General features: G+C 39.4%; 2 protein-coding genes across 3 annotated transcripts in view; both read left to right on the top strand.

The window, feature by feature from the left end:
• adam15 (ADAM metallopeptidase domain 15) overlaps positions 1-12554 on the top strand; it is a 30821-nt gene extending 18267 nt beyond the window's left edge. The window contains exons 20-24 of the mRNA XM_076078378.1: positions 5014-5122; positions 6363-6431; positions 9122-9187; positions 9773-9906; positions 10271-12554. Coding sequence (XP_075934493.1) covers positions 5014-5122; positions 6363-6431; positions 9122-9187; positions 9773-9906; positions 10271-10325 — 433 coding nt within the window. The 3' untranslated portion in view covers positions 10326-12554. The remainder of the gene's footprint in view (positions 1-5013; positions 5123-6362; positions 6432-9121; positions 9188-9772; positions 9907-10270) is intronic.
• A 1005-nt stretch (positions 12555-13559) lies between these two features.
• Positions 13560-22500, top strand: part of LOC142934075 (semaphorin-4A-like) — a 17775-nt gene continuing 8834 nt past the window's right edge. Inside the window, exons 1-8 of one of the 2 annotated variants that reach the window (XM_076078461.1) lie at positions 13560-13936; positions 17621-17781; positions 18003-18065; positions 18681-18779; positions 20969-21071; positions 21170-21292; positions 21861-21988; positions 22301-22482. In XM_076078461.1, the coding sequence (XP_075934576.1) occupies positions 13843-13936; positions 17621-17781; positions 18003-18065; positions 18681-18779; positions 20969-21071; positions 21170-21292; positions 21861-21988; positions 22301-22482 (953 nt within the window). In that variant the 5' untranslated portion in view covers positions 13560-13842. The remainder of the gene's footprint in view (positions 13937-17620; positions 17782-18002; positions 18066-18680; positions 18780-20968; positions 21072-21169; positions 21293-21860; positions 21989-22300; positions 22483-22500) is intronic. The other variant, XM_076078460.1, reaches the window with a different exon arrangement.

The following is a 22500-nucleotide window of genomic DNA, read 5'->3' as shown; positions in this document are numbered from 1 at the left end:
CGCTGTGACGCTACCGGTCTACGAATGCAGCCTCCGAAGGATGCAGCCCCTGAATTGAGACACAGCTAGAGACACACAGAGGAGAGACGAGGATACAGACAGCAGAGCGGGACTATTGAGTTGTGAAAGTCAAATCATAGGACGATTTCCAAAAGAGAAAATTGGCCAGAGAGACCAGAGTCACAGAGGTGAATTCTTCCAACACTAATTTCTCTTTTTAGAAGATGAGAAAAATATGATATTATGGCTTTTTCACTTCACCCTGAATGAACTGAGTTTAAAGCTGCAGATCAATTCAGTGAAAATAATTTTTCTAAAATTAATTTCGTTACGAAATAAATTTTTTAATCCAGCCTTTATTTTACTTGAAATGAGAAGAACATTTATTTATGTATTTCTATGTATTATTTATAATCCATTCAGTTACATTTGAAAAATTTGAATAATATTTGTTAAAATATAATTGATGTGTACTTTCTTTATTTGATTTGTCAGTTGTTTACTACACAGAGACGTTACTACTACTAGACTTCTTGAATATAGATATACCCAAATTATATATATATATTATATATATAATTTGGGTCTTGGGTCGCGGCTTGTCATTAAGGGGTGATGGTGGGTCCCGCAGCCAGACCAGTTGAGAACCACTGCTCTAGATAACGTAAGTGATGAAAATACATGAATCTGTTTATTCATAAGGAGTCCATAAACCTTTAAAACATGATTTATAACATATATTAATAATATATATACAGTGCCTTGCATAAGTATTCACCCCCCCTGGATGTTTTCCCCTTTTGTTGCTTTTATACATGAAATCATGGTCAGTATAATTTGGCTTTTTTGTCAAGAATTTGCAAAAAAATCTTCTTTCATGTCAAAGTGAAAACAGATTTTTACAAACTAATGTCAATTAATTAAAAATATATAGTGTAAAATAAGTGTTTGCATAAGTATTCAGCCCTTTAAAGTGACTGACCTAATTCAACAGAAGTGCAGCTAGTTGATGCCAGCAGTGTCACAAGTAGTGAAATGGAGATGACCTGAGTGCAGTTGATGTGTGTCAGTGATTGTAGTATAAACACACCTGTCTGGGAGCTCCAGTCTCTGGTTCATCAGTGTTCCTGCTACAACTGCAACATGAAGACAAAAGAACACCCCAAGCAACTCAGAGAAAAGATCATTGAGAAGTACAAGTCAGGAGACGGCTACACAAATATTTCCACCTCACTGGACCTCCCACAGAGCTCAGTTCAGTCCATCATTAAGACATGGAAGGAGGATGGGACTAGTTTAAATCTCCTAGAGCTGGCCGTCCTCACAAACTGAGTGACCGGGCAAGAAGAGGACTGATGAGGGAGGCCACCAAGACACCTAGGACCACTCTGAAGGAGTTCAAAGCTTCAGTGGCTCAGATGGGAGAGACTGTACATACAGCAACTGTTGCCCGGGTTCTTCACCAGTCGAAGCTGTATGGGAGAGTGGCAAAGAGAAAGACACTGTAGAAAGAATCCGCCCAAAGGCATTGTGGGAGACTCCAAGGTCAACTGGAAGAAGGTTCTTTGGTCTGATGAGACAAACATTGAGCTGTTTGGCCATCAGACTAGACGCTATGTTTGGTGAACACCAAACACTGCACATCAGCACAAACACACCATCTCTACCGTGAAGCATGGTGGTGGCAGCATCATGCTCTGGGGATGCTTCTCAGCAGCAGGCCCTGGAAGGCTTGTAAAGGTAGAGGGGAACATGAATGCAGAAAAATATCCACAAATCCTGGAGGATGATCTGACTCAGTCTGCAAGAGAACTACGACTTGGGAGAAGATTTATTCTCCAGCAAGACAACGACCCCAAGCATGCAGCAAAAGCTCCACAGAATGGTTCAAAGACCACAAGGTGAATGTTCTGGAGTGGAAGTCAAAGCCCAGACCTCAATCCAATCCACGATCTGTGGCTGGACTTGAGAAGAGCTGTTCACGCCCGATCCCTGAGCAACCTGACAGAGCTGGAGCTGATTTGAAGAAGAATAGAGAAACATCTTAGTGTCCAGTTGTGCCAGCCTGAGTGAGACACACACACACACACACACACACACACACACTCAGTGCTGTGATTGCAGCCAAAGGTGCATTTACTAAACACTGAGCTGAAGGGGGTGAATACTTATGCAATCTTTACTTTACCTTATATATTTTTAATTAATTTACATTATTTTGTAAAAATCTGTTTTCACTTTGATATTAAAGAGTTTTTTTTTGTGCAAATTCTTGTCAAAAAAGCCAAATTATATTGACCATGATTTCATGTATAAAAGCAACAAAAGGATGAAACATCCAAGGGGGTGAATACTTATGCAAGGCACTGTATATATATTAATAATATATGTTATTAATATGTATACTTTTCTTGAAACATTTTGACACTTTTCCTGCAATTCTGTTTTCATAAAAAAAATCTATTAGAACTATCTTTATATTTATATTATTATAATATGAATTTATATATGACAATAAACATGATATAATATAAATATTGTATATTTGAACATATGATTATATATAATAATGTACGTACTTGTAGTATATGATTGTTGTCAAATACATAAACAAAGCTCAATGTGTGTTTTAACAGTTTAAGTATTTACTCATAAACACTCATGAGAGTCTGGTTTGTTTTCTTACCCATAATGCAGTGTGACTCACTTGGAGATGTTGGGTCTGGAGTTAGACCCCCTCCACGTCTCCAGGTACTCCTGGTCCTGCTGGGTCCTGGTCTATAGTCAGTCCCCGTAGAGTCAGAGAGGTGAAGCTTTTACTGTTCGACAGACTCTAAAAGTACAATATTTAATTTACTGCCAAAACACGTGGTTTGTTGACGTGGCGTAGCAGCAAAGGATCATGGGAGTTGTTGTCTTCATGGTCTCCTCTGATTAAAGCAGCTTCACGTTAAACATCTCAGGACGTCCTGGAGGAGCTGAGAGACGAGCTAATGATGCTAACGTTAGCTCCACATACACTTTATAGCTGGTTTAAATCTTCACCTCGCTGACGGTCCCCTCAGACCTGATCACACCCTCAGGTCCCCTCAGACCTGATCACACCTGCAGAGGAAATCCACCTCAGACCTCTAAGCTGCACGGATCCCTCCAGCCAGTCTCACTCAGTCAGCCTCGTCACAAACCACAGATCAAGCTCGTCATCTGTATCGTAAGATACTGTGTGGTGAGACATCAGCCAGGTCAGAGAGGATTCTGGGTAATGAAGTCCTCAAAGCTTAAAGGTTCTCTATACGACATTCAGAGTATTAATTCATACATACATCAAAACAGTTATTATGTAAAGATGAGTGGAGGAATGTCTACCTGAGAATAGAGTCTCAGCCGTCGCCATGTTGAGAGCCCTATGGAGACCACGGAGCTGCAGCTTTAAGGCTGACTGTTGGTAGTCTGTTGTAGTTTCTAATTGGAGGATAAATCTCTACATGTGAGAGAGAACTGATTGTTCCCACTGCAGAATGGACCCTGAACTCGTCGTGTTGTCATGTGGTTGGATAGCTGGAGATCTGTGACGTGTTAGTCGTTGTTTGATGTTGTGTCCGTGGTGATGTTTTTAGATCTGTGCTGTGGTCACTGGATCATTAAAATCACACCGGTTTACCTGTTCAGCCTCTTATTGCGTGAATATATTCGGAGATTTAGTACCTTTTTTTAAACTGCAAATTATGTCAACGTCTGTTTTATCTACGAAGATAAAGTTCTTAATCGGTTCATCTCAAAAGTTTACACTTTTATTTGCAATATTATTAATTTATACAATAAAATGTCGATACTTGGTGTCCGAGTATCGATACAAAATATTGACATACTATTCTGAGTAAATGTTTTTACCCATACTTCGTATTTCTGAGATTTGGACGCTGCTACAGTTTTACTTAAAGACCGCTGTCGTAACTCTGGACGGCTGTACTAAAGGTCGTCATGATTACGTCACTTACGGGAGTCGACAACTCGGCTAACGAGACAAACATCGAGCACACTACACGGAGCAACCGGCTGATATCACTCACTAGTCCGACAGCATGAAACCAGCAGGAGAGCTAGTTAACGTTAGCTAATGTTAGCTAATGTTAGTCAATGCTAGTTAATGTTAGTTAACGTTAGCTAATGTTAGCTAATGTTAGTCAATGCTAGTTAATGTTAGTTAACGTTAGCTAATGTTAGCTAATGTTAGTCAATGCTAGTTAATGTTAGTTAACGTTAGCTAATGTTAGCTAATGTTAGTCAATGCTAGTTAATGTTAGTTAACGTTAGTCAATGCTAGTTAATGTTAGTTAACGTTAGCTAATGTTAGTTAGCGATTAGCTGTTAGCAGCCGGTGAGCAGCACAGTCCTGCTTGGATAAATAACGGAGCTAACCGCTAACGTTAACGTTGCATGGCGTTACATTATGATGCCTTCAAGCTCTATTCAGTAAAAAATACTACAGTGTGAATAAATTATGATGCTCTCATAATGCTTTCAAATGCAATCTTGTAAAATGTAGTTTTTGGTGAGAAACATGAATAAATGCAGTTTTTTAAAGATGTTTTGACATAAAACAGATATAAGAGAGAAAATGATGACCCCTTTAACGTTTTTTTGTTTAAAAAAAATCTGCTTTCAGATCAATGCTTTCAATATCTTCTAGCAACGCTCTCAGCTCCCAGCAGCACGGCTAACTGAGCTAACTAGCTGACGGCTACAGTTAGCGGTTAGCGTTACTTTAGCAGCAAGTAAATTAAACTTTCTGGACATTGATGACTGCTTCTAATACGAGTCTCTGTAGCATCACCATGATGTTGAAGCTGATATTTTAAGATGAAATAGTTCCATAATGTCGCTTTAAAACATCGCAGAAAAACACAAACTATCACATTAGAGAAATGTGAGTTCTCACATGTCTGAGCGTCCTTGAATGCATCACTATAGAACGATATGTGACGATGAAACCGATGATGTTTTTTTGGTCAGGACGCCGGTGATGGAGCGAGTGGACGGCCGGAACGGTGAGCAGGTCCGACCTCTGAGGTACCACCTGAACCCCCCGACCGACATCCCGCTGACTCCGCCCACTAAAGAGGTAACCTCACAGACTCAGGAAATCATTCAGGTCATTCAAAGGTAGTTAGTTACATTAAAAAGAGCTTTGTGTTGGTATGAACTATGAAGAGCGGGCGTATTTCAATTAGTGGGGTTCAAATATGGATCCAGAAGATCATTTTTAAGAGATACAGAGATGGTTTAAGTTACGTCAGTTTAACATATTTAAGTTGAATTTAATGTGTTTGTTTACTATGATAAATGTTGAGTTAATAGTTTGAGTTATGGAGACAAGGTACGATCATTCTTGTTCCTTATGGGACACAAAGTATTTATTCATGTTGTTTGCTCTTCATTTTATTGGTTATTGTTGTTGTTGTTTTTTACTTATTTGTTTCATGTTAGAGATAAATAAAAAGGTTTGTCCTGAGCTTCACCTCTTCTACTAACGTCTGAAGAAATAAATCATAAACAAACAGAAAACATACTTCCTGTATCTGGATTTCGCCCTTTTTGTGAAAAAGTATGCTATTCCCTAATTAATATTCCACTAATAATCCTGTTTACATGCAGCCGCTCACATCTACACGTCCTTTAAATAACTGCTCCTGCTGCGGTCATGCTGAACGCTCGCTGAGTTCTTCGAGCTTTTCTTTTTACCACTTTGAACGAGAACAAACTCCGACGCCGTAAACAGGAAACAGACGTGTGTCTCAAACACAGACGTACGTTCTAAACGTGCTGCATTCAAAAGTCCACAGAATGCTGCTAAAGCCTGAAGAATGTCAACATATGGAATCAGAAAGTGCTATATTCAGAATAAAACCTGTCATGACAAAAACATCAGTCTGTAAAAGTCTTAATTAATTTCATATGTATATATATATTTATATATAATATATATATGTATATATACATATGTATATATTTATATTGATATCATCATCTGTTTACATGAGCCCTATCAAAGAATATTAGTGTTCACGTTCACGTCAGTGTCCGTTTTAAAAGCGACCACAAGGAGGCGCAAACACCTGTGATCACAGACGGCCTGTGGGATTCTGGGAAATGGTGTCCATTCTCTAAAAACAGAAGTATTAGATCCTTTCGTTACATTTGGATTAAAACACTGAACAAACTGTTGAGTGAAGGTGAGGTCTGGACCAGGAACCTGGAAGTTCTGGTTCCAGACCTCACCTCCTCACCTTTTGACCTTTGACCTCCTACCTGCTGCGCACGTATCAGCTGTCTCTCCGCTTCCTGTTTCTCTCTCCTATCAGGTTCATGACAGACCTGCTCCTCCCACTAAGCCACTCCCCCCTGACCCCGCCCTAAAACCCCCGCCGCAGGTAACCCCCCCGAGCTCCTCCGCCGAGAGGCCTTAACGTCTGCGTCGATCGATCCGATCAGTGTCTCGTTGTTGTTGTTGACGTCTTGTCGTGGTTTTGTCGTTGTGTTGTAGTCGTCGTCTTGTTGTCGTCTTGTCGTCGTTGTGTTGTTGTCGCTGTGTTGTTGTCGACGTCGTCTTGTTGTCGTCTTGTTGTCGTCTTGTCGTTGTGTTGTCGTTGTGTTGTTGTCGTCTTGTCATTGTCTTGTTGTCTTGTTGTCGTCTTGTTGTCGTCTTGTCGTTGTTGTCGTCGTCTTGTCGTCACCTTGTTGTGTTGTTCTCTTGTTCTCTTGTTCTGGTCCAGTTCTTTTTCTTCTGTTTGACTTGTTTTCATAGATCCAAACCTTTGGATCTGATCTGAGTCGAGGAAAACATTCACACAAAAGACTTTTTATAAATATAAAAACAAATATTATTTGAACTCGTCTTTACATGAAAAATTACTGAATGTAATTTAGTTTCACCTCCTCGGGTTCATTTCCTTTCAAACTTTGAAAGGAAATAAAGAGAGACGAGTTCCCCTGAATCCAGTGTTTCACTGACCTCTCTTCCTGCTGCTCTTCTTCTGCTCTTTTATTCCTGCTGCTCTTCTTCTGCTCTTTTATTCCTGCTGCTCTTCTTCTGCTCTTTTATTCCTGTTGCTCTTCTTCTGCTCTTTTATTCCTGCTGCTCTTCTTCTGCTCTTTTATTCCTGCTGCTCTTCTTCTGCTCTTTTATTCCTGCTGCTCTTCTTCTGCTCTTTTATTCCTGTTGCTCTTCTTCTGCTCTTTTATTCCTGCTGCTCTTCTTCTGCTCTTTTATTCCTGCTGCTCTTCTTCTGCTCTTTTATTCCTGCTGCTCTTCTTCTGCTCTTTTATTCCTGCTGCTCTTCTTCTGCTCTTTTATTCCTGCTGCTCTTCTTCTGCTCTTTTATTCCTGCTGCTCTTCTTCTGCTCTTTTATTCCTGCTGCTCTAACCCTCACACAGAGAGCTGCCCCCCCCACCAGGCCTCTGCCCCCCGACCCCCCCGACCAGGTACAGTCTACCTGTCGTGTTTCTGCCTGTGTTCACGCCCAGCTGTGTCACGCTGCAGAGTACTAGTAACTAGTAACTAGTACAGATGTCGCTAACTAGTATTAGGCAAGGCTAGTTTATTTGTATCGCACATTTCAACAACAAGGTAATTTAAAGTGCTTCACATAAAACCACTAAAAACATCAGAACATAAGGCAAAAGAAAAGGAGATTTAAAAACAATTAAGAACATTCATTGAAACATTAAAAACAGTCATAAAACACTAAAAGCAGTGTAAGAAATAAAATACAGTAGTAAAATGCAGAAATGCAGGAATTGATTCATATCCTTGAATGTGGTTGAATTAAAGGCAGCAAACAGAAAAGTCTTCAGTCCTGATTTAAAGGAGCTGAGGGTCTCAGCAGACCTGCAGCTTTCTGGACTTTGTTCAGATATGTGGAGCAGAAAACCTGAACGCTGCTTCTCCATGTTCAGTTCTGACTCTGGGAACAGAAGGTATTAGTACATAGAACAGAGTACTGCTAACTAGAAACTAGTATAGAGTACTAGTAACTAGTACATAATACTAGTAACTACAACAAAGTACTACTAACTAGTACTAGTACGAAGACAAGTAGAAGTATAAAGTATCATGAAATAGAAAGACTCAAACTATTACTAGCGTATTTCCTTCTTCTACTGCTTTATACTTCTGTTCATATCAGAGTAAATATTATATTCTTCACCGCTCTACATTTATAGTTTATTTACAGATTCAGGTTATTGATCAGCTAATAATGATGATGTCATATTAAAGATTAAACTAACAGCAGAATATAAAGTCATTAAAGTGATGAACACATGAATATAACACATTAATATCATGTAAATCAGTCGTTCACAAGCACTGGGTCGGGACCCTCAGGTGGTCGCAGGATTTAATCTCTCGTCTTTAATTCAACTTTTCTATCTGCAGTTCAGCTTTGAGCCTCATGAGGGAGCTGAATGTTCCTACTGACACTAAAGACAGTGAATGTAACACGTTTGACTGATGACAGGAAATAAAAAGACTCATTTATGAAACAAAGGAAACCTCTTCTAAGATCATATCAGGTGATGTAGAAATGGCAGAAATAATGGATGGATTTATATATTTATTGATTTATATATTTATTGATTTATATATTTATTGATTTATATATTTATTGATTTATAGATTTATTGATTTATAGATTTATTGATTCATAGATTTATTGATTCATAGATTTATTGATTTATAGATTTATAGATTTATTGATGAGGCCTGTTTATAATTCATCGGTCCCCAAAAAAACGTTTAGAAACACTGATTTATATATTTCTACTTAGTGAGTACTTTTACATTTGGTACTTTAAATATATTTACTTGAATAACAGTTTTGAATGCAAGACGTTTACTTGTAACAGAGTATTTGTACACTGTTGTACTTTTAACTATATAAAGATCTGAGTACTTCATCCAGCAAAGTCTGCAGCATGATTCTTCTTCCTGTCTCTACGTTTTAATCTGCATGCTGCACTAATCACTGTATTTTAAATGTAACAGATGCAGCACGTTGTTTCTGTTTTCCTCCTGACTTCCTCTTCTCATCTTCCTCTTCCTCCTCACTAACCCTCCAGCTGCTGGGGAGGCGACCGGCTCCGCCCAACAAGCCCCTCCCCCCCTCCCCCCTCACACCTGGACAGGTACACCGCACCTGCTAGCTGTTAGCACGTAGCTCGCATGTACTCAGCATGTAAACAGGATGTGAATCGTTGGTCCTGATTGAGAGGATTTTACTGGTTGAATCAGAGTATCAGGTGAGCTGTGATTGGTTGGTCACGTGTTCTGAGATCTGACATCACGATACCCGACAGCTGTGCTGCGTTCAGGGACAAAAGTGAGCATCGGGCTCGCCAGTTACAAGCAGAGTCATGTGACACTCTTTCTGCTCACAACAATGCTGCTGTTTTTATTCACTAATTCATTAATTACACTCCGTTCCACTTTGCTGTTTTCTCTCCGTACCATCAGTGAAAATCACTTCCTCTATATGTTTCACAATAAAAGTTTACCAGGAAAGCTTTTTCAGCTGCTAAAATGCTTTTACTTTGAAGCATAGTTGCAGGAAGTGTTGAGTTTTGTTGACGGTACATTTAAAACAATGAATACAAGTTTAAATAACATATAATCAGAATAGATGAAGTCAATAATGAATCTGTGGAAGAAGAGGAACTCATACACTTTGTTGCACTGAGGTTCCTGTTTATTTCCCATGATCCTCTCTTCAGGTTCCTGTTCCACTCAAACCTGTTGTGCCCATAAAGCCCCGCCTGCTGCCCCCGCCGACCCACCCCCTCATCCCCCCCCACCCCGGCTACGCCGCCGCCACCAACCCACCACAACACAGAGCCGGACGCAACAGGTACGACCGTCCCACCAATAACTAGTTAATAACTAGTTAATAACTAGTAGTTATTAACTACTAGTTATTAACTACTTATTAAGTAGTTATTAACTATTACTACTTAATAACTAGTTAATAACTAGTTATTAACTATAACTAGTTATTAACTAGTTAATAACTAGTTGTAGTTATTAACTAGTTAATAACTAGTAATAGTTACCACAAGACTCAGACCCTCGGGGGGTAAAATCCTAAAGTGGGGCCATTTTTTTTTTCTAAATATTGTGACTATTTTTATTTTGTAAATGTGACTTTACTCTCAGAATATTATAAGTTTTCATCTGAATAATAAAACATAAAGTGTTTTATTGTCTCTCTGCAGACGACCTCCTCTTCCTCCCTCTGAGCCTCACAAAGTGGACTCGTCTCCTCTTTAGCTGACTCAGCGTCTTCAGAGACATTTAATCTGAAGACGCTCACACAAAACATGAAGAAGATGAAGACTTTATTACCCACTTTGCACTCAGTCGTCTGATTCTCACTGTAAATAGATGTTAGCGTGCCTTGCTCAGCAGCACCGGGACACTCGGGACTTGAACCCCCGACCTCTGACCTCTGACCCACGGCCACATTAAAGTGTCTTGGTGTCATTAGTTCAGCGCCCCAGCAGGGGTTCAGTGCCTTGCTCAAGGACCCAGAGACGGGGATCGAACCTGTGATAACAGTAAAGAGTAACTAGCAGAGGGGTTCTCAAACTGTGGTCTGGAGCCCTCTGCTGGACCCTCTGTGGACCCTCTCCTGGACCCTCTGCTACAGGACCCTCTGTGGACCCTCTGCTGGACCCTCTACTGGACCCTCTGCTACAGGACCCTTTGTGGACCCTCTACTGGACCCTCTATAGGCCCCTCTACTGGACCATCTACTGGACCCTCTACTGGACCCTCTATAGGCCCCTCTACTGGACCCTCTACTGGACCCTCTGCTACAGGACCCTCTGCTACAGAACCCTCTGTGGACCCTCTCCTGGACCTACTGGACCCTCTCTGAGGAGTTTCATGAGAAATATTTTTTCACTTTCAAACTTGGTTTTTTAGAAACCACAGAATGTAGAAGTTTTTTTAGAAGAGCAGATGAATGAACGAATAGATGACATCATCATGGAGTTATAATCTTCTTCTAAAGAAGTAAACGTTTATTATTATTGAATCATCATCAGATGGTTTAAAGAGTTATTCACCAGAAGAGGACCGTTCTGAAGACTTGAGATCAGATGAAGGTTTAAAGGTTTAGACTGATGGCGTGTTTATGATGCGTTCAGGGACACAACCTGAGAGTTTCAGAATAAAGTTCAAAATTTTTTATTTTATGGAAAACATGATTAATTGTCTAAATATTAAGACCTTTTTCTTGTAATATTGAGACTTCTTTCTCGTCACCACTTTATTTTTTCATATTCATTAATTTTCTCAAAATATATTTTGCATTTTTCTAAATTAATTTGACTTTATTCTTGAACTCTTAGACTTCCTGTTGAAGTGATTCTATTTTAACTCTTAAATCTTCTGACAGCTGGACCAGAAGTGAACCCTCTTACTGGGAGAACTGGTCCCAGTAAACCCCGTCTGGTTCTGCTGGATCAGGTTTTAGTTATTTTTCTAACCCGACTTGAGATTTCTATCTGAGACAAAGAAGAATGTTTGTAAGGTTACGCCAAAGACGAACTGGATGAAAAATATAAAGGATTCATGATGATGTGATGCTTTTATTTTGAAGGAGAATCTTTTATTTCCCTTTTTACTTTTACTAGTTCTTTGATAATAGAAACGTTATTTTATACAAAAACCTTTGATTCACTGAACAAAACAAGAGTTCTTAAATGTACAAGAATTGGTAGGTTGATTGATTGATTGGTTGATTAATTGATTGATTGGTTGGATGGTTGGTTGATTAATTGATTGGTTGGATGGTTGATTGTTTGGTTGGATGGTTGATTGGTTGGTTGATTGGATGGTTGGTTGATTGGTTGGATGGATGGTTGATTGGATGGTTGGTTGGATGGTTGGTTGATTGGTTGGTTGATTGGTTGATTGATTGGTTGGATGGTTGGTTGGTTGATTGGTTGGATGGATGGTTGATTGGATGGATGGTTGGTTGGATGGTTGGTTGATTGGTTGGATGGATGGTTGATTGGTTGGATGGTTGATTGGTTGGTTGATTGGATGGTTGGTTGATTGGTTGGATGGATGGTTGATTGGATGGTTGGTTGGATGGTTGGTTGGATGGTTGATTGGTTGGTTGATTGGTTGGATGGATGGTTGATTGGTTGGTTGATTGGATGGTTGGTTGATTGGTTGGATGGATGGTTGATTGGATGGTTGGTTGGATGGTTGGTTGATTGGTTGATTGATTGGTTGGATGGTTGGTTGGTTGATTGGTTGGATGGATGGTTGATTGGATGGATGGTTGGTTGGATGGTTGATTGGATGGTTGGTTGGTTGTTTGGTTGATGGATTGATTGATTGATTGGTTGATGGATTAGTTGGTTGGTTGATTAGTTGGTTGGTTGGTTGATTGATTGATTGATTAGTATTCATGCTGTTAGCGTCTTGTTGTCTCCATGTTTGCTGCTAGAGGAAAACGTCCTCAATAAAACTGTTTCTACATCATCTCACTGTTTGTTCGTCTACACGTTGAGTTCAAAGTACCAGTACCCTTAAAGTGATACTGATACTAATAGAGTACTTCATTTTGTACTTTATATACTTCTACTTTATTTGACACTCATCATTTAAATGAAAGCATTCAGCTTCAGTCCGTCAAAGACGCTGAACTTGACTGAACGTGTCGTAGCTGCTTCAGTCGTCAGCCAATCACACGACGCCTTAAAGTCATAGAAGTCTATGAGAAAATGACTCTACTTCTCTCAGTAAACATTGTAAACATGAGTTTATGGTCTCAATCTCTAGTTTCAAGTCTTCTTCAATACAGCATGATGTTCATTTAGTACATTATGGTCCATTTAGAGTCAAACAGACCATAAAGCAGGGGATGCTTTAGGGCGGGGCTACACGGTGATTGACAGGTCTCTACCAGAGACGTATACGGCGTCTCTACGTCACTCCTCCTCAGTCCAGATATGGTCACTTCCTGTTCACTGGTTGTTAAAAGCAATATGGTAAAATGCCGAACTTGAGGCTTTTAAAACGTCTACAAGCATCTCCGTGACTGTTTTTTAGGATAACAAGTTGTTATTGATTAGTGAAAGAAATATAGGCGGGTAGGAGGAGTCAAACAAACAGGACTTTCACTCAGGAGACCACAGTTCCTGTCCTGTGTGGAGCTGAAAGTAACCTTGTTAAGCTCCTTATGTGTGTAAATGACTCTTAATAAGAGGGTCTGTTAGTAAGGTGAATATTTCCTTTCAACGACTTACAAACCTTTATTTGCAAGTTACCTCAGATAATCACTTCCTGACAGCTTTTATTTTGTAAGTGCCTTTTTTAACATTTTGGGTCCTTTATTTTGTAATCCTTCTTGGCGAAACAGGAAGCAGATACAAACCTCGTCAGAGTGTCGTAACTTGACTTCCCATAAAGAAAGGTGTTCTTTATTAACGGTTAAGCTCTGGAACAGGAACAACGTATTGTGTGTTTAGTGTGTTTATTGTGTTTAGTAATATTTATCTTAATTAACCTGTAAAAGGTGATCAAATGTATCACTGCTTCAACTACATTCTAATCCTCCCCCTCCTCTTCCTCCTTCTCTTCCTCCCCCTCCCCTCCCTCCTCCTCCCCCCTCTCCTCCTCTTCCTCCTCCTCCTCAGTAAAGAGGAAGTAGTGGTGAGTCCTCTTGAGTGTTTCTTCAGTCAGACTCAGTCAGTTCAGAGAGTCGGTCCATCAACAGTGAAGAGGAAACATCTTCATCAGCTGCTCCTCCACCAGCTGCTCCTTCATCATGGGTCCATCCCTCTTCCTCCTCCTCCTGCTCCTCCTCGGCCTGCTGAGCTCCACCGGCTCGCTGCCTCCTCCACGAACCTCCTTCCTCCTCAGTGAGTCCAACAAACGTTTCTTATTCTGTGTTTGTGTCTAAAATGTTTTATTCTTAAGACACATTTTGTTTTATTTTGTGCTTTTATGAATCACATTGATAACTTGTTATTTTACTTTTCTTATCAGGTAATTTATCTGTATTATTATTGATCATATTATTATTATAGTCCAATCTGACGTCTATAGATGTCATGTTTCGTCTAACATCCAAAACTAATCATAAAATATTGACATTTGAGAAGCTTTAACTTGAGTTTATGTCTTTATTGCATAAAAACGATGAATAATTGATGAATTGATCCCGGTGAGTTTGTATCATTTGTTGTCAATAAATGTATTTTATTCGTCCACCAAACAGATTTATGTTAAGTATTGTTATTGTTATTTAAATATGACAAACTAGATATTTAATTATTCGGTATTCGATCTGGTTTGGTCACATGATCGACGTCCTCTCTGATGTTTACAGGAAACTGATGAAGACATGTTGTCTGTCAATATCAACATGTTTATACAGCAGCTGGTTAGCTTAGCTTAGCATGGAGACTGGAAACAGCTAGCTTAGCTTAGCATAAATACTGGAAACAGCTAGCTTAGCTTAACATACAGACTGGAAACAGCTAGCTTAGCATAAAGACTGGAAACAGCTAGCTTGGCATAAAGATTGGAACCAGCTAGCTTAGCATGAAGACTGGAACCAGCTAGCTTAGCATGAAGACTGGAACCAGCTAGCGGGGCTCTGTTCAGCTCCTCTACAGCTCAGTCATTAACATGTTTTATCTGGTTTATCTTTATATGATTCATCTCAAAGAATCTAGTCCCAGTAAAGAAATAATAATTAATAATAATAATCCTAATAATAATAATAATATTTATCCAGACACAACTTGTAACAATATTACAACGTGCTTCAGTCGTAAAAACATTAAAATAACTATTAAAACAATAATAAACATAACAAGAAAATGGTCTTTTCTTAAACTCTGGGTGATAAAATCAATAATTATAACTGACACATCCCATAATAACCTCGTAGGAAGTGGGTCACACTCTGACATGTAGCATTAATGTTACATATAAATATCAATATCAATATAAATATCATGAACTGATACTCAGACATGAAACTATGAACAAACTGATGTGATCTGATGCCACACACTTCCTGTCTGACGATCTGAGAGACTGTGTGTCTGTGAGTCTGTGTGTATGTGTGTGTGTGAGGGTATGCGTGTGTGTGTGTGTGTTAGTGTGTGAGTGTGTGTGTGTGTCTCTGTGGTAAAGTACTAAAAGTAAAAGTTTTACTTATGCAGAATAATATATATATATAAACTTTGTATTATAGTTATTGATGCATTCATGTGCTAATTATTTAAATATATATATATATATATATCGTTTTTAAAATATATATTTATATATTCATCAGATAAATGTAGAGGAGTAAAAGGTATGATAATGTACAATACATCAATGTAGTGGAATAGAAGTATAAAGTGTCTGAAAGTAAAAATACTCAAGTGAAGTAAAGTATATTAAGCATGTACTTCATAGTGGAGGTTGAGCTTCTTCTCTGCTCTTCATATGAAACTGAGCTCAGAGGTCGTTGTGCTTCACTTCCTGTTGCAGATTCTGTCGTTGCGACAGCTTCACCATGAAGTCAGAGAGATTCCACTGTAACGTGTCGCTGCCAGTCTGAGTCACAGGTCTGTTCATGAAGTGAGACCGACCACACCGGCCAATCACATCTGGGTATCAGTCGGAATGTTTGGATGTGGTGCGATGCCCGAGTTTCACTCTTCATATCAAACAGATTCTTTCTTCAGAACTACTTTTTGTTAGTTGTGAGTTTTGCAGCTGAGCACCACGTGGAGTTCCACAGTGCTCCATCCTGGGTCCTCTAATGTTTGACTTGACCTTCTTCTGTGACGTGAATGTTTCCTGACTGGAAGCTGTCTGAAGGAAGCAGAAAGTAGTCAAAGGGATTCTTTAAATGTTGAAACATTTAGCAGCTTTTTAATCTCATGTTTCGTTTACTTTAATCTCCGCTGATGTCGTAAAGTATGATGAAATGATTTTAATAAGCTGCTGCTCGGTCGGCTCTGTGAGCAGAGGATGAAGACGAGCTGAACGTGTCTCCAGAGAGACGGGTCAAAGGTCACGTCTCAGCGGACTGATTCTCATGGACTCTATTCTGAGCTGTGATCATTCCACTCGTCATATTTTATATTCATCACTTTTTATTCTTCACATTGGATCCTCTGGTTGTAAAAGTTGTTTCTGAAATACGTTTGTACTTATTCTCTCATATCTCCATCTGTAGATCTTTCTGTTTGTCAGAATAGTTTAATTCATACAGACTTTTATCTATAAGCTACTTCTTGTCGAAGGCTTCTGGTGGATCTACTGGATCCTCTTTCATTGATACGTCACTAAACAATCACGTAGAGATGAGTTGTGAGTCGTTAAAGTTAAAGTCTGCAGAGTGTGTGAATCACACTGTGAGACGTCGTGTCTTCTTATTTTAAACTCTCGTCTCTCTTCAGATTCTGAGAACAGATACAGAGTCTTTCTCTCAGCTCTGAACCACATCCTCTCAGACCTGAACTACTTAGTGGGCCTCAGAAACAGGAAGTGGGTCAGCTGACTGCTGAAGTGTTGCTGGTTATTATTATTTATCTCTTATAGTCTCAGTGTGGTTTACACTTAGAACCAGGTTTCTGTTTAGACCCCCATCGATGTGAGAAGAACCACACAGCATTAATAACTGATTACAGACGTGGTGCATGATGGGAAGGCGGGGGGTCCTGAGACCACTGACTGTAGTTGTTCAAGAACCATCGATATGCTTTGGAAACTGACTCAGTTGTAGTTTAATGATCTGAACCTCTTCAGTGGTTCACGAGGCTGCTACGAGATGGACCAGAAGAAATACACGAGAATCCAAGACAATACAACACAAAATGTACAAGAGAAATAAAGGAATAAAATAGAATATATATGAAATATAGGATAAAATACTGGCAGACAAAAACATAAACTGAGCTGTGTGCAGCTATCAACAGGAAGTAGAAGTAGTATGAAGGTAAAGTGTACCAGTACGCTGTGAGGTCATTATTATTATTATATATGTATGAATAATATATGTAAATATATAATATGTTATATCAGAATCAGAACCGTTTATTGCCAAGTACGTTACACATACAATGGAATTTGACCCGGTGCATAACAATAATCACAATAATCAAGACATCATTTAGAAATAGAAAAATATTAAAATGTACAATAAATTATAGTAAACGAACAAACAGATAACAGTACGTTAAAACAAGTATATCATAAAAGTGGCAAGTGTATTTAAATATAGAAAAATAATAATTTAAGTATTTAGTTTAAATTGGTATTAAACGTGATGAGTGGAGTTCCTCAGGGCTCAATGCTGGGTCCTCTAATATTTAACATTTACACGCTTTAATCAGACAACTTCATACAAAACAATAACATCAACAATCATAATTATGCAGATGACACAGAAATGTTCCTTCTCTGTAGATTCTCACTGAGAGCGTTAAGAAAATAAAAGATTGGACTTTACCTTTTTAAATACTGACTGTCTGTTTGTTTGTTTGTCTGTTTCTTTGTTTGTTTGTTTCTTTGTTTGTTTGTTTGTTTGCGTCCAGACTCTCCGGACCGACCTCTGGTCCTCTTCAGCCCCCCCGACGTCCACAACACAACCACGCTGTTGCTAAGCGACGACGGATCCACCCTGTACGTGGGGGCGCGGGACGCCGTCCTCTCATTGGACGTCAGTCGGAGTGATGTCATCAGTCTGAAGAAGAAGGTGAGCCGGAGTTAAAGCTACTGAAACTCCCATCATGCTTTGCTTTATCTATATGTGAAGTCCTTTATTAAAGTCTGTCTGTCTGTCTGTCTGTGTCTCTCTCTGTCTGTGTCTCTCTCTCTCCCTGTCTGTGTCTGTCTGTGTCTGTCCGTCTCTCTCTCTGTCTGTCTGTCTGTCTGTCTCTCTCTCTCTGTCTGTCTGTCTGTCTGTCTGTCGTCCAGGTGAAGTGGCGTCCATCTCAGAGTGAAATAAACGACTGTCAAAATAAAGGAAAGAACGCAACGGTAATTATGAATAAACCTCGATCCTCATTGATTTATGATGATTTTTTTGCTCCGTCTAGTCTGATGGGAACGTTTTCTTCTCTGTCAAATGCTGCGATGCTAAGCTAAAAACACACTGAAAGGGTGAAAGCTGGTAGAGACCTGTCAATCACCGTGTAGCCCCGCCCTAAAGCATCCCCTGCTTTATGGTCTGTCTGACTCTAAATGGACCATAATTTACTAAATGAACATCATGCTGTATTGAAGAAGACTTGAAACTAGAGATTGAGACCATAAACTCATGTTTACAATGTTTACTGAGGTAATAAATCAAGAGAGAAGTAGAGTCATTTTCTCATAGACTTCTATACAACCAGAGGAGTCGCCCCCTAGTGGACACTAGAGAGAATGCAGCTTTAACACATGAAGCTTTGACTTCTCTTGGTAGAACAGGAAGTTGTCTCCTGAACTCAGTAGAACAGAGAAAGTCAGTTTTCTTCACCTGTCTGTCTCTCTGTCTCTCTGTCTGTCTCTCTGTCTGTCTGTCTCTCTGTCTGTCTCTCTGTCTGTCTGTCTGTCTCTCTGTCTCTCTGTCTCTCTGTCTGTCTGTCTGTCTGTCTGTCTGTCTGTCTGCAGGTCGACTGTCCGAACTTTGTGAGTGTTCTGCAGTTGATGAACTCGTCTCATCTCTACGTCTGTGGAAGCTTCGCCTTCAGCCCCCATGATGCCTTCATCGTACGTCACACAAACTCAACTTTTATTTACATGTTTTCTTTCTGTTACTGCACGGAAGTACACATTTCATGTATTTGTACTTTAGTTCATAGTTTCATACTACTTTATATTTCTACTCCACTACTTTTATCTGACAGATTCGAAATGAAAACATATGACCAATTTATAAGATACAGCACATTGTTAGAGATTAAAATGTTTCAGATGACAGGTATAATGCTGATTATGCATTTAAGCATCTCATTTAAATACTTAACAATGTCCTTTATAATAAAATATCAGTCAAACAACTTTTTTTCTGATAATTAATCATTTATTTTATACTATATTACATTTCTTAAATACCTAATAACTTCCCTTATAATAATATCACACAAGTAAAACAAGTACTTTACTCTAAAAATGAATCATTTATTCTATATTATACCTTTATAATAATTAGTGCTTAAAAATGAATCATTTATTCTATATTATACCTTTATAATAATTAGTGCTGGGCAAGTTAACGCGTTATTATCGCGTTAACGCATTCATTAATTAACGCTGACAATTATATTATCGCGCGTTAACGCAGTTTTTTATTTATTTATTATTATATGACATTTTTAACACAAGAACCAGGCAGCAAGCAGTGGACAGCTGTGTTTGTGTGGCGTCAGTTCCTTCTTCCCCCCCGGGTCCAGAACCCCTCCTACACTCCGTCACCGTCCTTCACTCTTGTCTCACAAAGACACACACACACACACACACACACACACACACACACACACACACACACACACACACACACACACACACATTGTCTCGTCACAGATCAAACGTGACTGTTGTGAAGTGGAGCTTCTTTACTGCCTGAACTGCAGTGTTGCAGTGTTACAGTGAACAGAACGCGCTCTTGCACCCGACATGTGGTTTTCTATGTATCAACATTGTTAGCATCAGGAACACGTACCATTCTACTTCCTGTCTCTTCAAAGTAAAAGCACTTCCGTTTTCATGCTCTTCACAATAAAAGTAAATCATGCAATCAAACAATTTACAACAGCGACAATGTTAAAATACATATTGTCGAGTTTTTAAAGTGTTTGGTTTGTAATATGTATAATAAGCATAATTTAGTATCACTACTGAGAATTTAACAAACAAAAAAAGAAGTAGATATGTTTGCAGTTTTCACGGTGTATATTTAAATATCATCTCTTACACACATGGAGATAAACTTGTGAACACCAGCTGAATATCTATTATCAGAATCATTATAACTGTATTTTAACTGCTGCTGTGTAAAGGGAATACTGCTGTTAAAAATAACCTTATTTGTTTAAAGTGTTTGCAAACCAAATGTTGTTGCACTTTTGTTCATATAGCAGGACTTTCAAGATAAAAGTGCGCAATACACTACTTTTGAATTCATTATTGAACTTTGCCATAACAATGAGATTAATCGCGATTAATCGCAAAAAATCCATGCGATTAATCGCGATTAAATATTTTAATCGTTGCCCAGCACTAATAATAATACATCAGTCACACAAGTAAAGCAAGTACTTTTAATTTGATTCTTACATTTAGCCAATAATACTTTGTGTTTTTCCTGAATATTGAACACAGTACTCTGACTTGTAGTACTCTGACTTGTGGGTACTCTGACTTGTAGTACTCTGACTTGTAGTTCTCTGACTTGTAGTTATCTGACTTGTAGTTATCTGACTTGTAGTTCTCTGACTTATCTGACTTGTAGTTCTATGACTTGTAGTTCTCCGACTTGTAGTACTCTGACTTGTGGGTACTCTGACTTGTGGGTACTCTGACTTGTAGTACTCTGACTTCTCTGACTTGTAGTCCTCTGACTTGTAGTCATCTGACTTGTAGTACTCTGACTTGTAGTACTCTGACTTGTAGTTCTCTGACTTGTAGTTCTCTGTCTTGTAGTCCTCTGACTTGTAGTTATCTGACTTGTAGTGCTCTGACTTGTAGTACTCTGACTTGTAGTTCTATGTATTGTAGTTTTCTGACTTGTAGTTATCTGTCTTGTAGTTCTCTGACTTGTAGTTCTGTCTTGTAGTTATATGTATTGTAGTTCTCTGTCTTGTAGTTCTCTGACTTGTAGTTCTCTGACTTGTAGTCCTCTGACTTGTAGTGGAGTATCTTCTCTTAAACGTGGTGTTTTGTGGTTTGGTCTCCTTCAGGATGCAGAAAGCTTCTCGATGGAGCTCCGTGATGATGCTAATGCTAAAGCTAAAGGTCGCTGCCCTCACAGTCCGGTGCAGAAGAGCTCGGCCATCAGCGTCGGTCAGAACGATGTTTCACTCAAACATAAATGTCCTCGTGCTGCTGACCTGTGTGAGCTTGTGAGTCACGTTCTTAACGCTGCTGTGTGTTCGGTGCAGACGGCGAGCTGTTCACCGCCACCACCACCGACTTCAGAGGAGTGAAACCGCAGATTTCTCGACACTTCAGCAAAGATGGCCGCCAAGACGTCAGCCAGGACTCGTCCGTCGGTCTGCTGGAGGGTGAGTGAGGAGAAAGAGGTGTTTACTTTAAATCACTTAACCAGAATCCTTCAGTGTTTCTGAATAAGCTGAAGTAAACGGTGAGTCATGAAGAGGAAGACGACAGAAGTGTTGAATAAAAGATGGTGAATACTTTAACTAGTGTACAAATACAGCAGCACTGCATGTCTTTAAAGTGTAAAACTCTTGAAGCTCCTCTGGTCACTTGAAGTTTTTGTGTCGTCTGCTGTTGACATAGAAATGAAAACGCTGATGTTTAAACATCTTAAAAACCTCAAAGACATTTACAAAAACCTCACAAACTTTCAACCAAACCAGCGTCAGACCGACTTCCTGTTTTATGACCCAATGATTCATTTCCTCTTTCTGTCTCTAAATGATAATAAAGAACTGCGTCTGAACGTCTCAAAGAGCTTCTGACTCCGTCCGTGTTTCACTGTTTGTTTCTTCACTGATGAACGTCTCGTTACTCGAGCTGCTGATGATTCTGTGATCATAACTCAGATATGATTCGTGTTTCTCTCTTTCTCCACATTCTGACCTCGTGTCTCCACTTCCTGTATTTCAGAGCCAACGTTTGTCGGCTCGTCGTCCGACCCGTCGGAGAGGAAGATCTACTTCTTCTTTAGTGAAGTGGGGAAAGAGTTCAGCTTCGTGGACGAGCTGAGGATCCCCAGAGTGGCCCAAGTCTGCAAGGTGATGATGTAATAATCATAATAACCATAATAACCATAATAACTTTATTCATACGGCACCTTTAAAAACAGAGTTTACTAAGTGCTTTTACAGACAAAGCAGCAAAAACAATAATAACAACAGAAAGATCAGTGAGACAGTTCATACGATTCAAATAAACTGAGAAATAAATAAAATTATATTGAGTCAAATAACAAAAATGAAATAAAACGGTAAAGCGACGACATCACATAGAAGCCAGTCTATAAACGTGTTAAGAAGAGATTCTGTGAGCCTCATCATGACCCCTGACCTCTGTCTTTATGTCCTCAGGATGACGTCGGTGGACAGAGGACTCTGCAGAACAAGTGGACGTCTTTTGCTAAAGCCCCTCTGCTCTGTCAGCTGCCCAAACAGCTTCCCTTCAACCTCCTCCAGGACGTGTTCACCCTCCGGCCACCAGAGGGCAGCAACGCCTCAGACACGCTGTTCTACGGCATCTTCACGTCTCAGTGGTACGAGGACGAAACCTC

Source organism: Anarhichas minor, unplaced genomic scaffold (assembly GCF_050575085.1).
Source record: "Anarhichas minor isolate MPS153535 unplaced genomic scaffold, ASM5057508v1 ptg000066l, whole genome shotgun sequence".
NCBI lineage: Eukaryota > Metazoa > Chordata > Actinopteri > Perciformes > Anarhichadidae > Anarhichas > Anarhichas minor.
The sequence above is the reverse complement of the archived record's forward strand: the minus strand, read 5'-3'. Positions and strand labels throughout refer to the sequence as shown.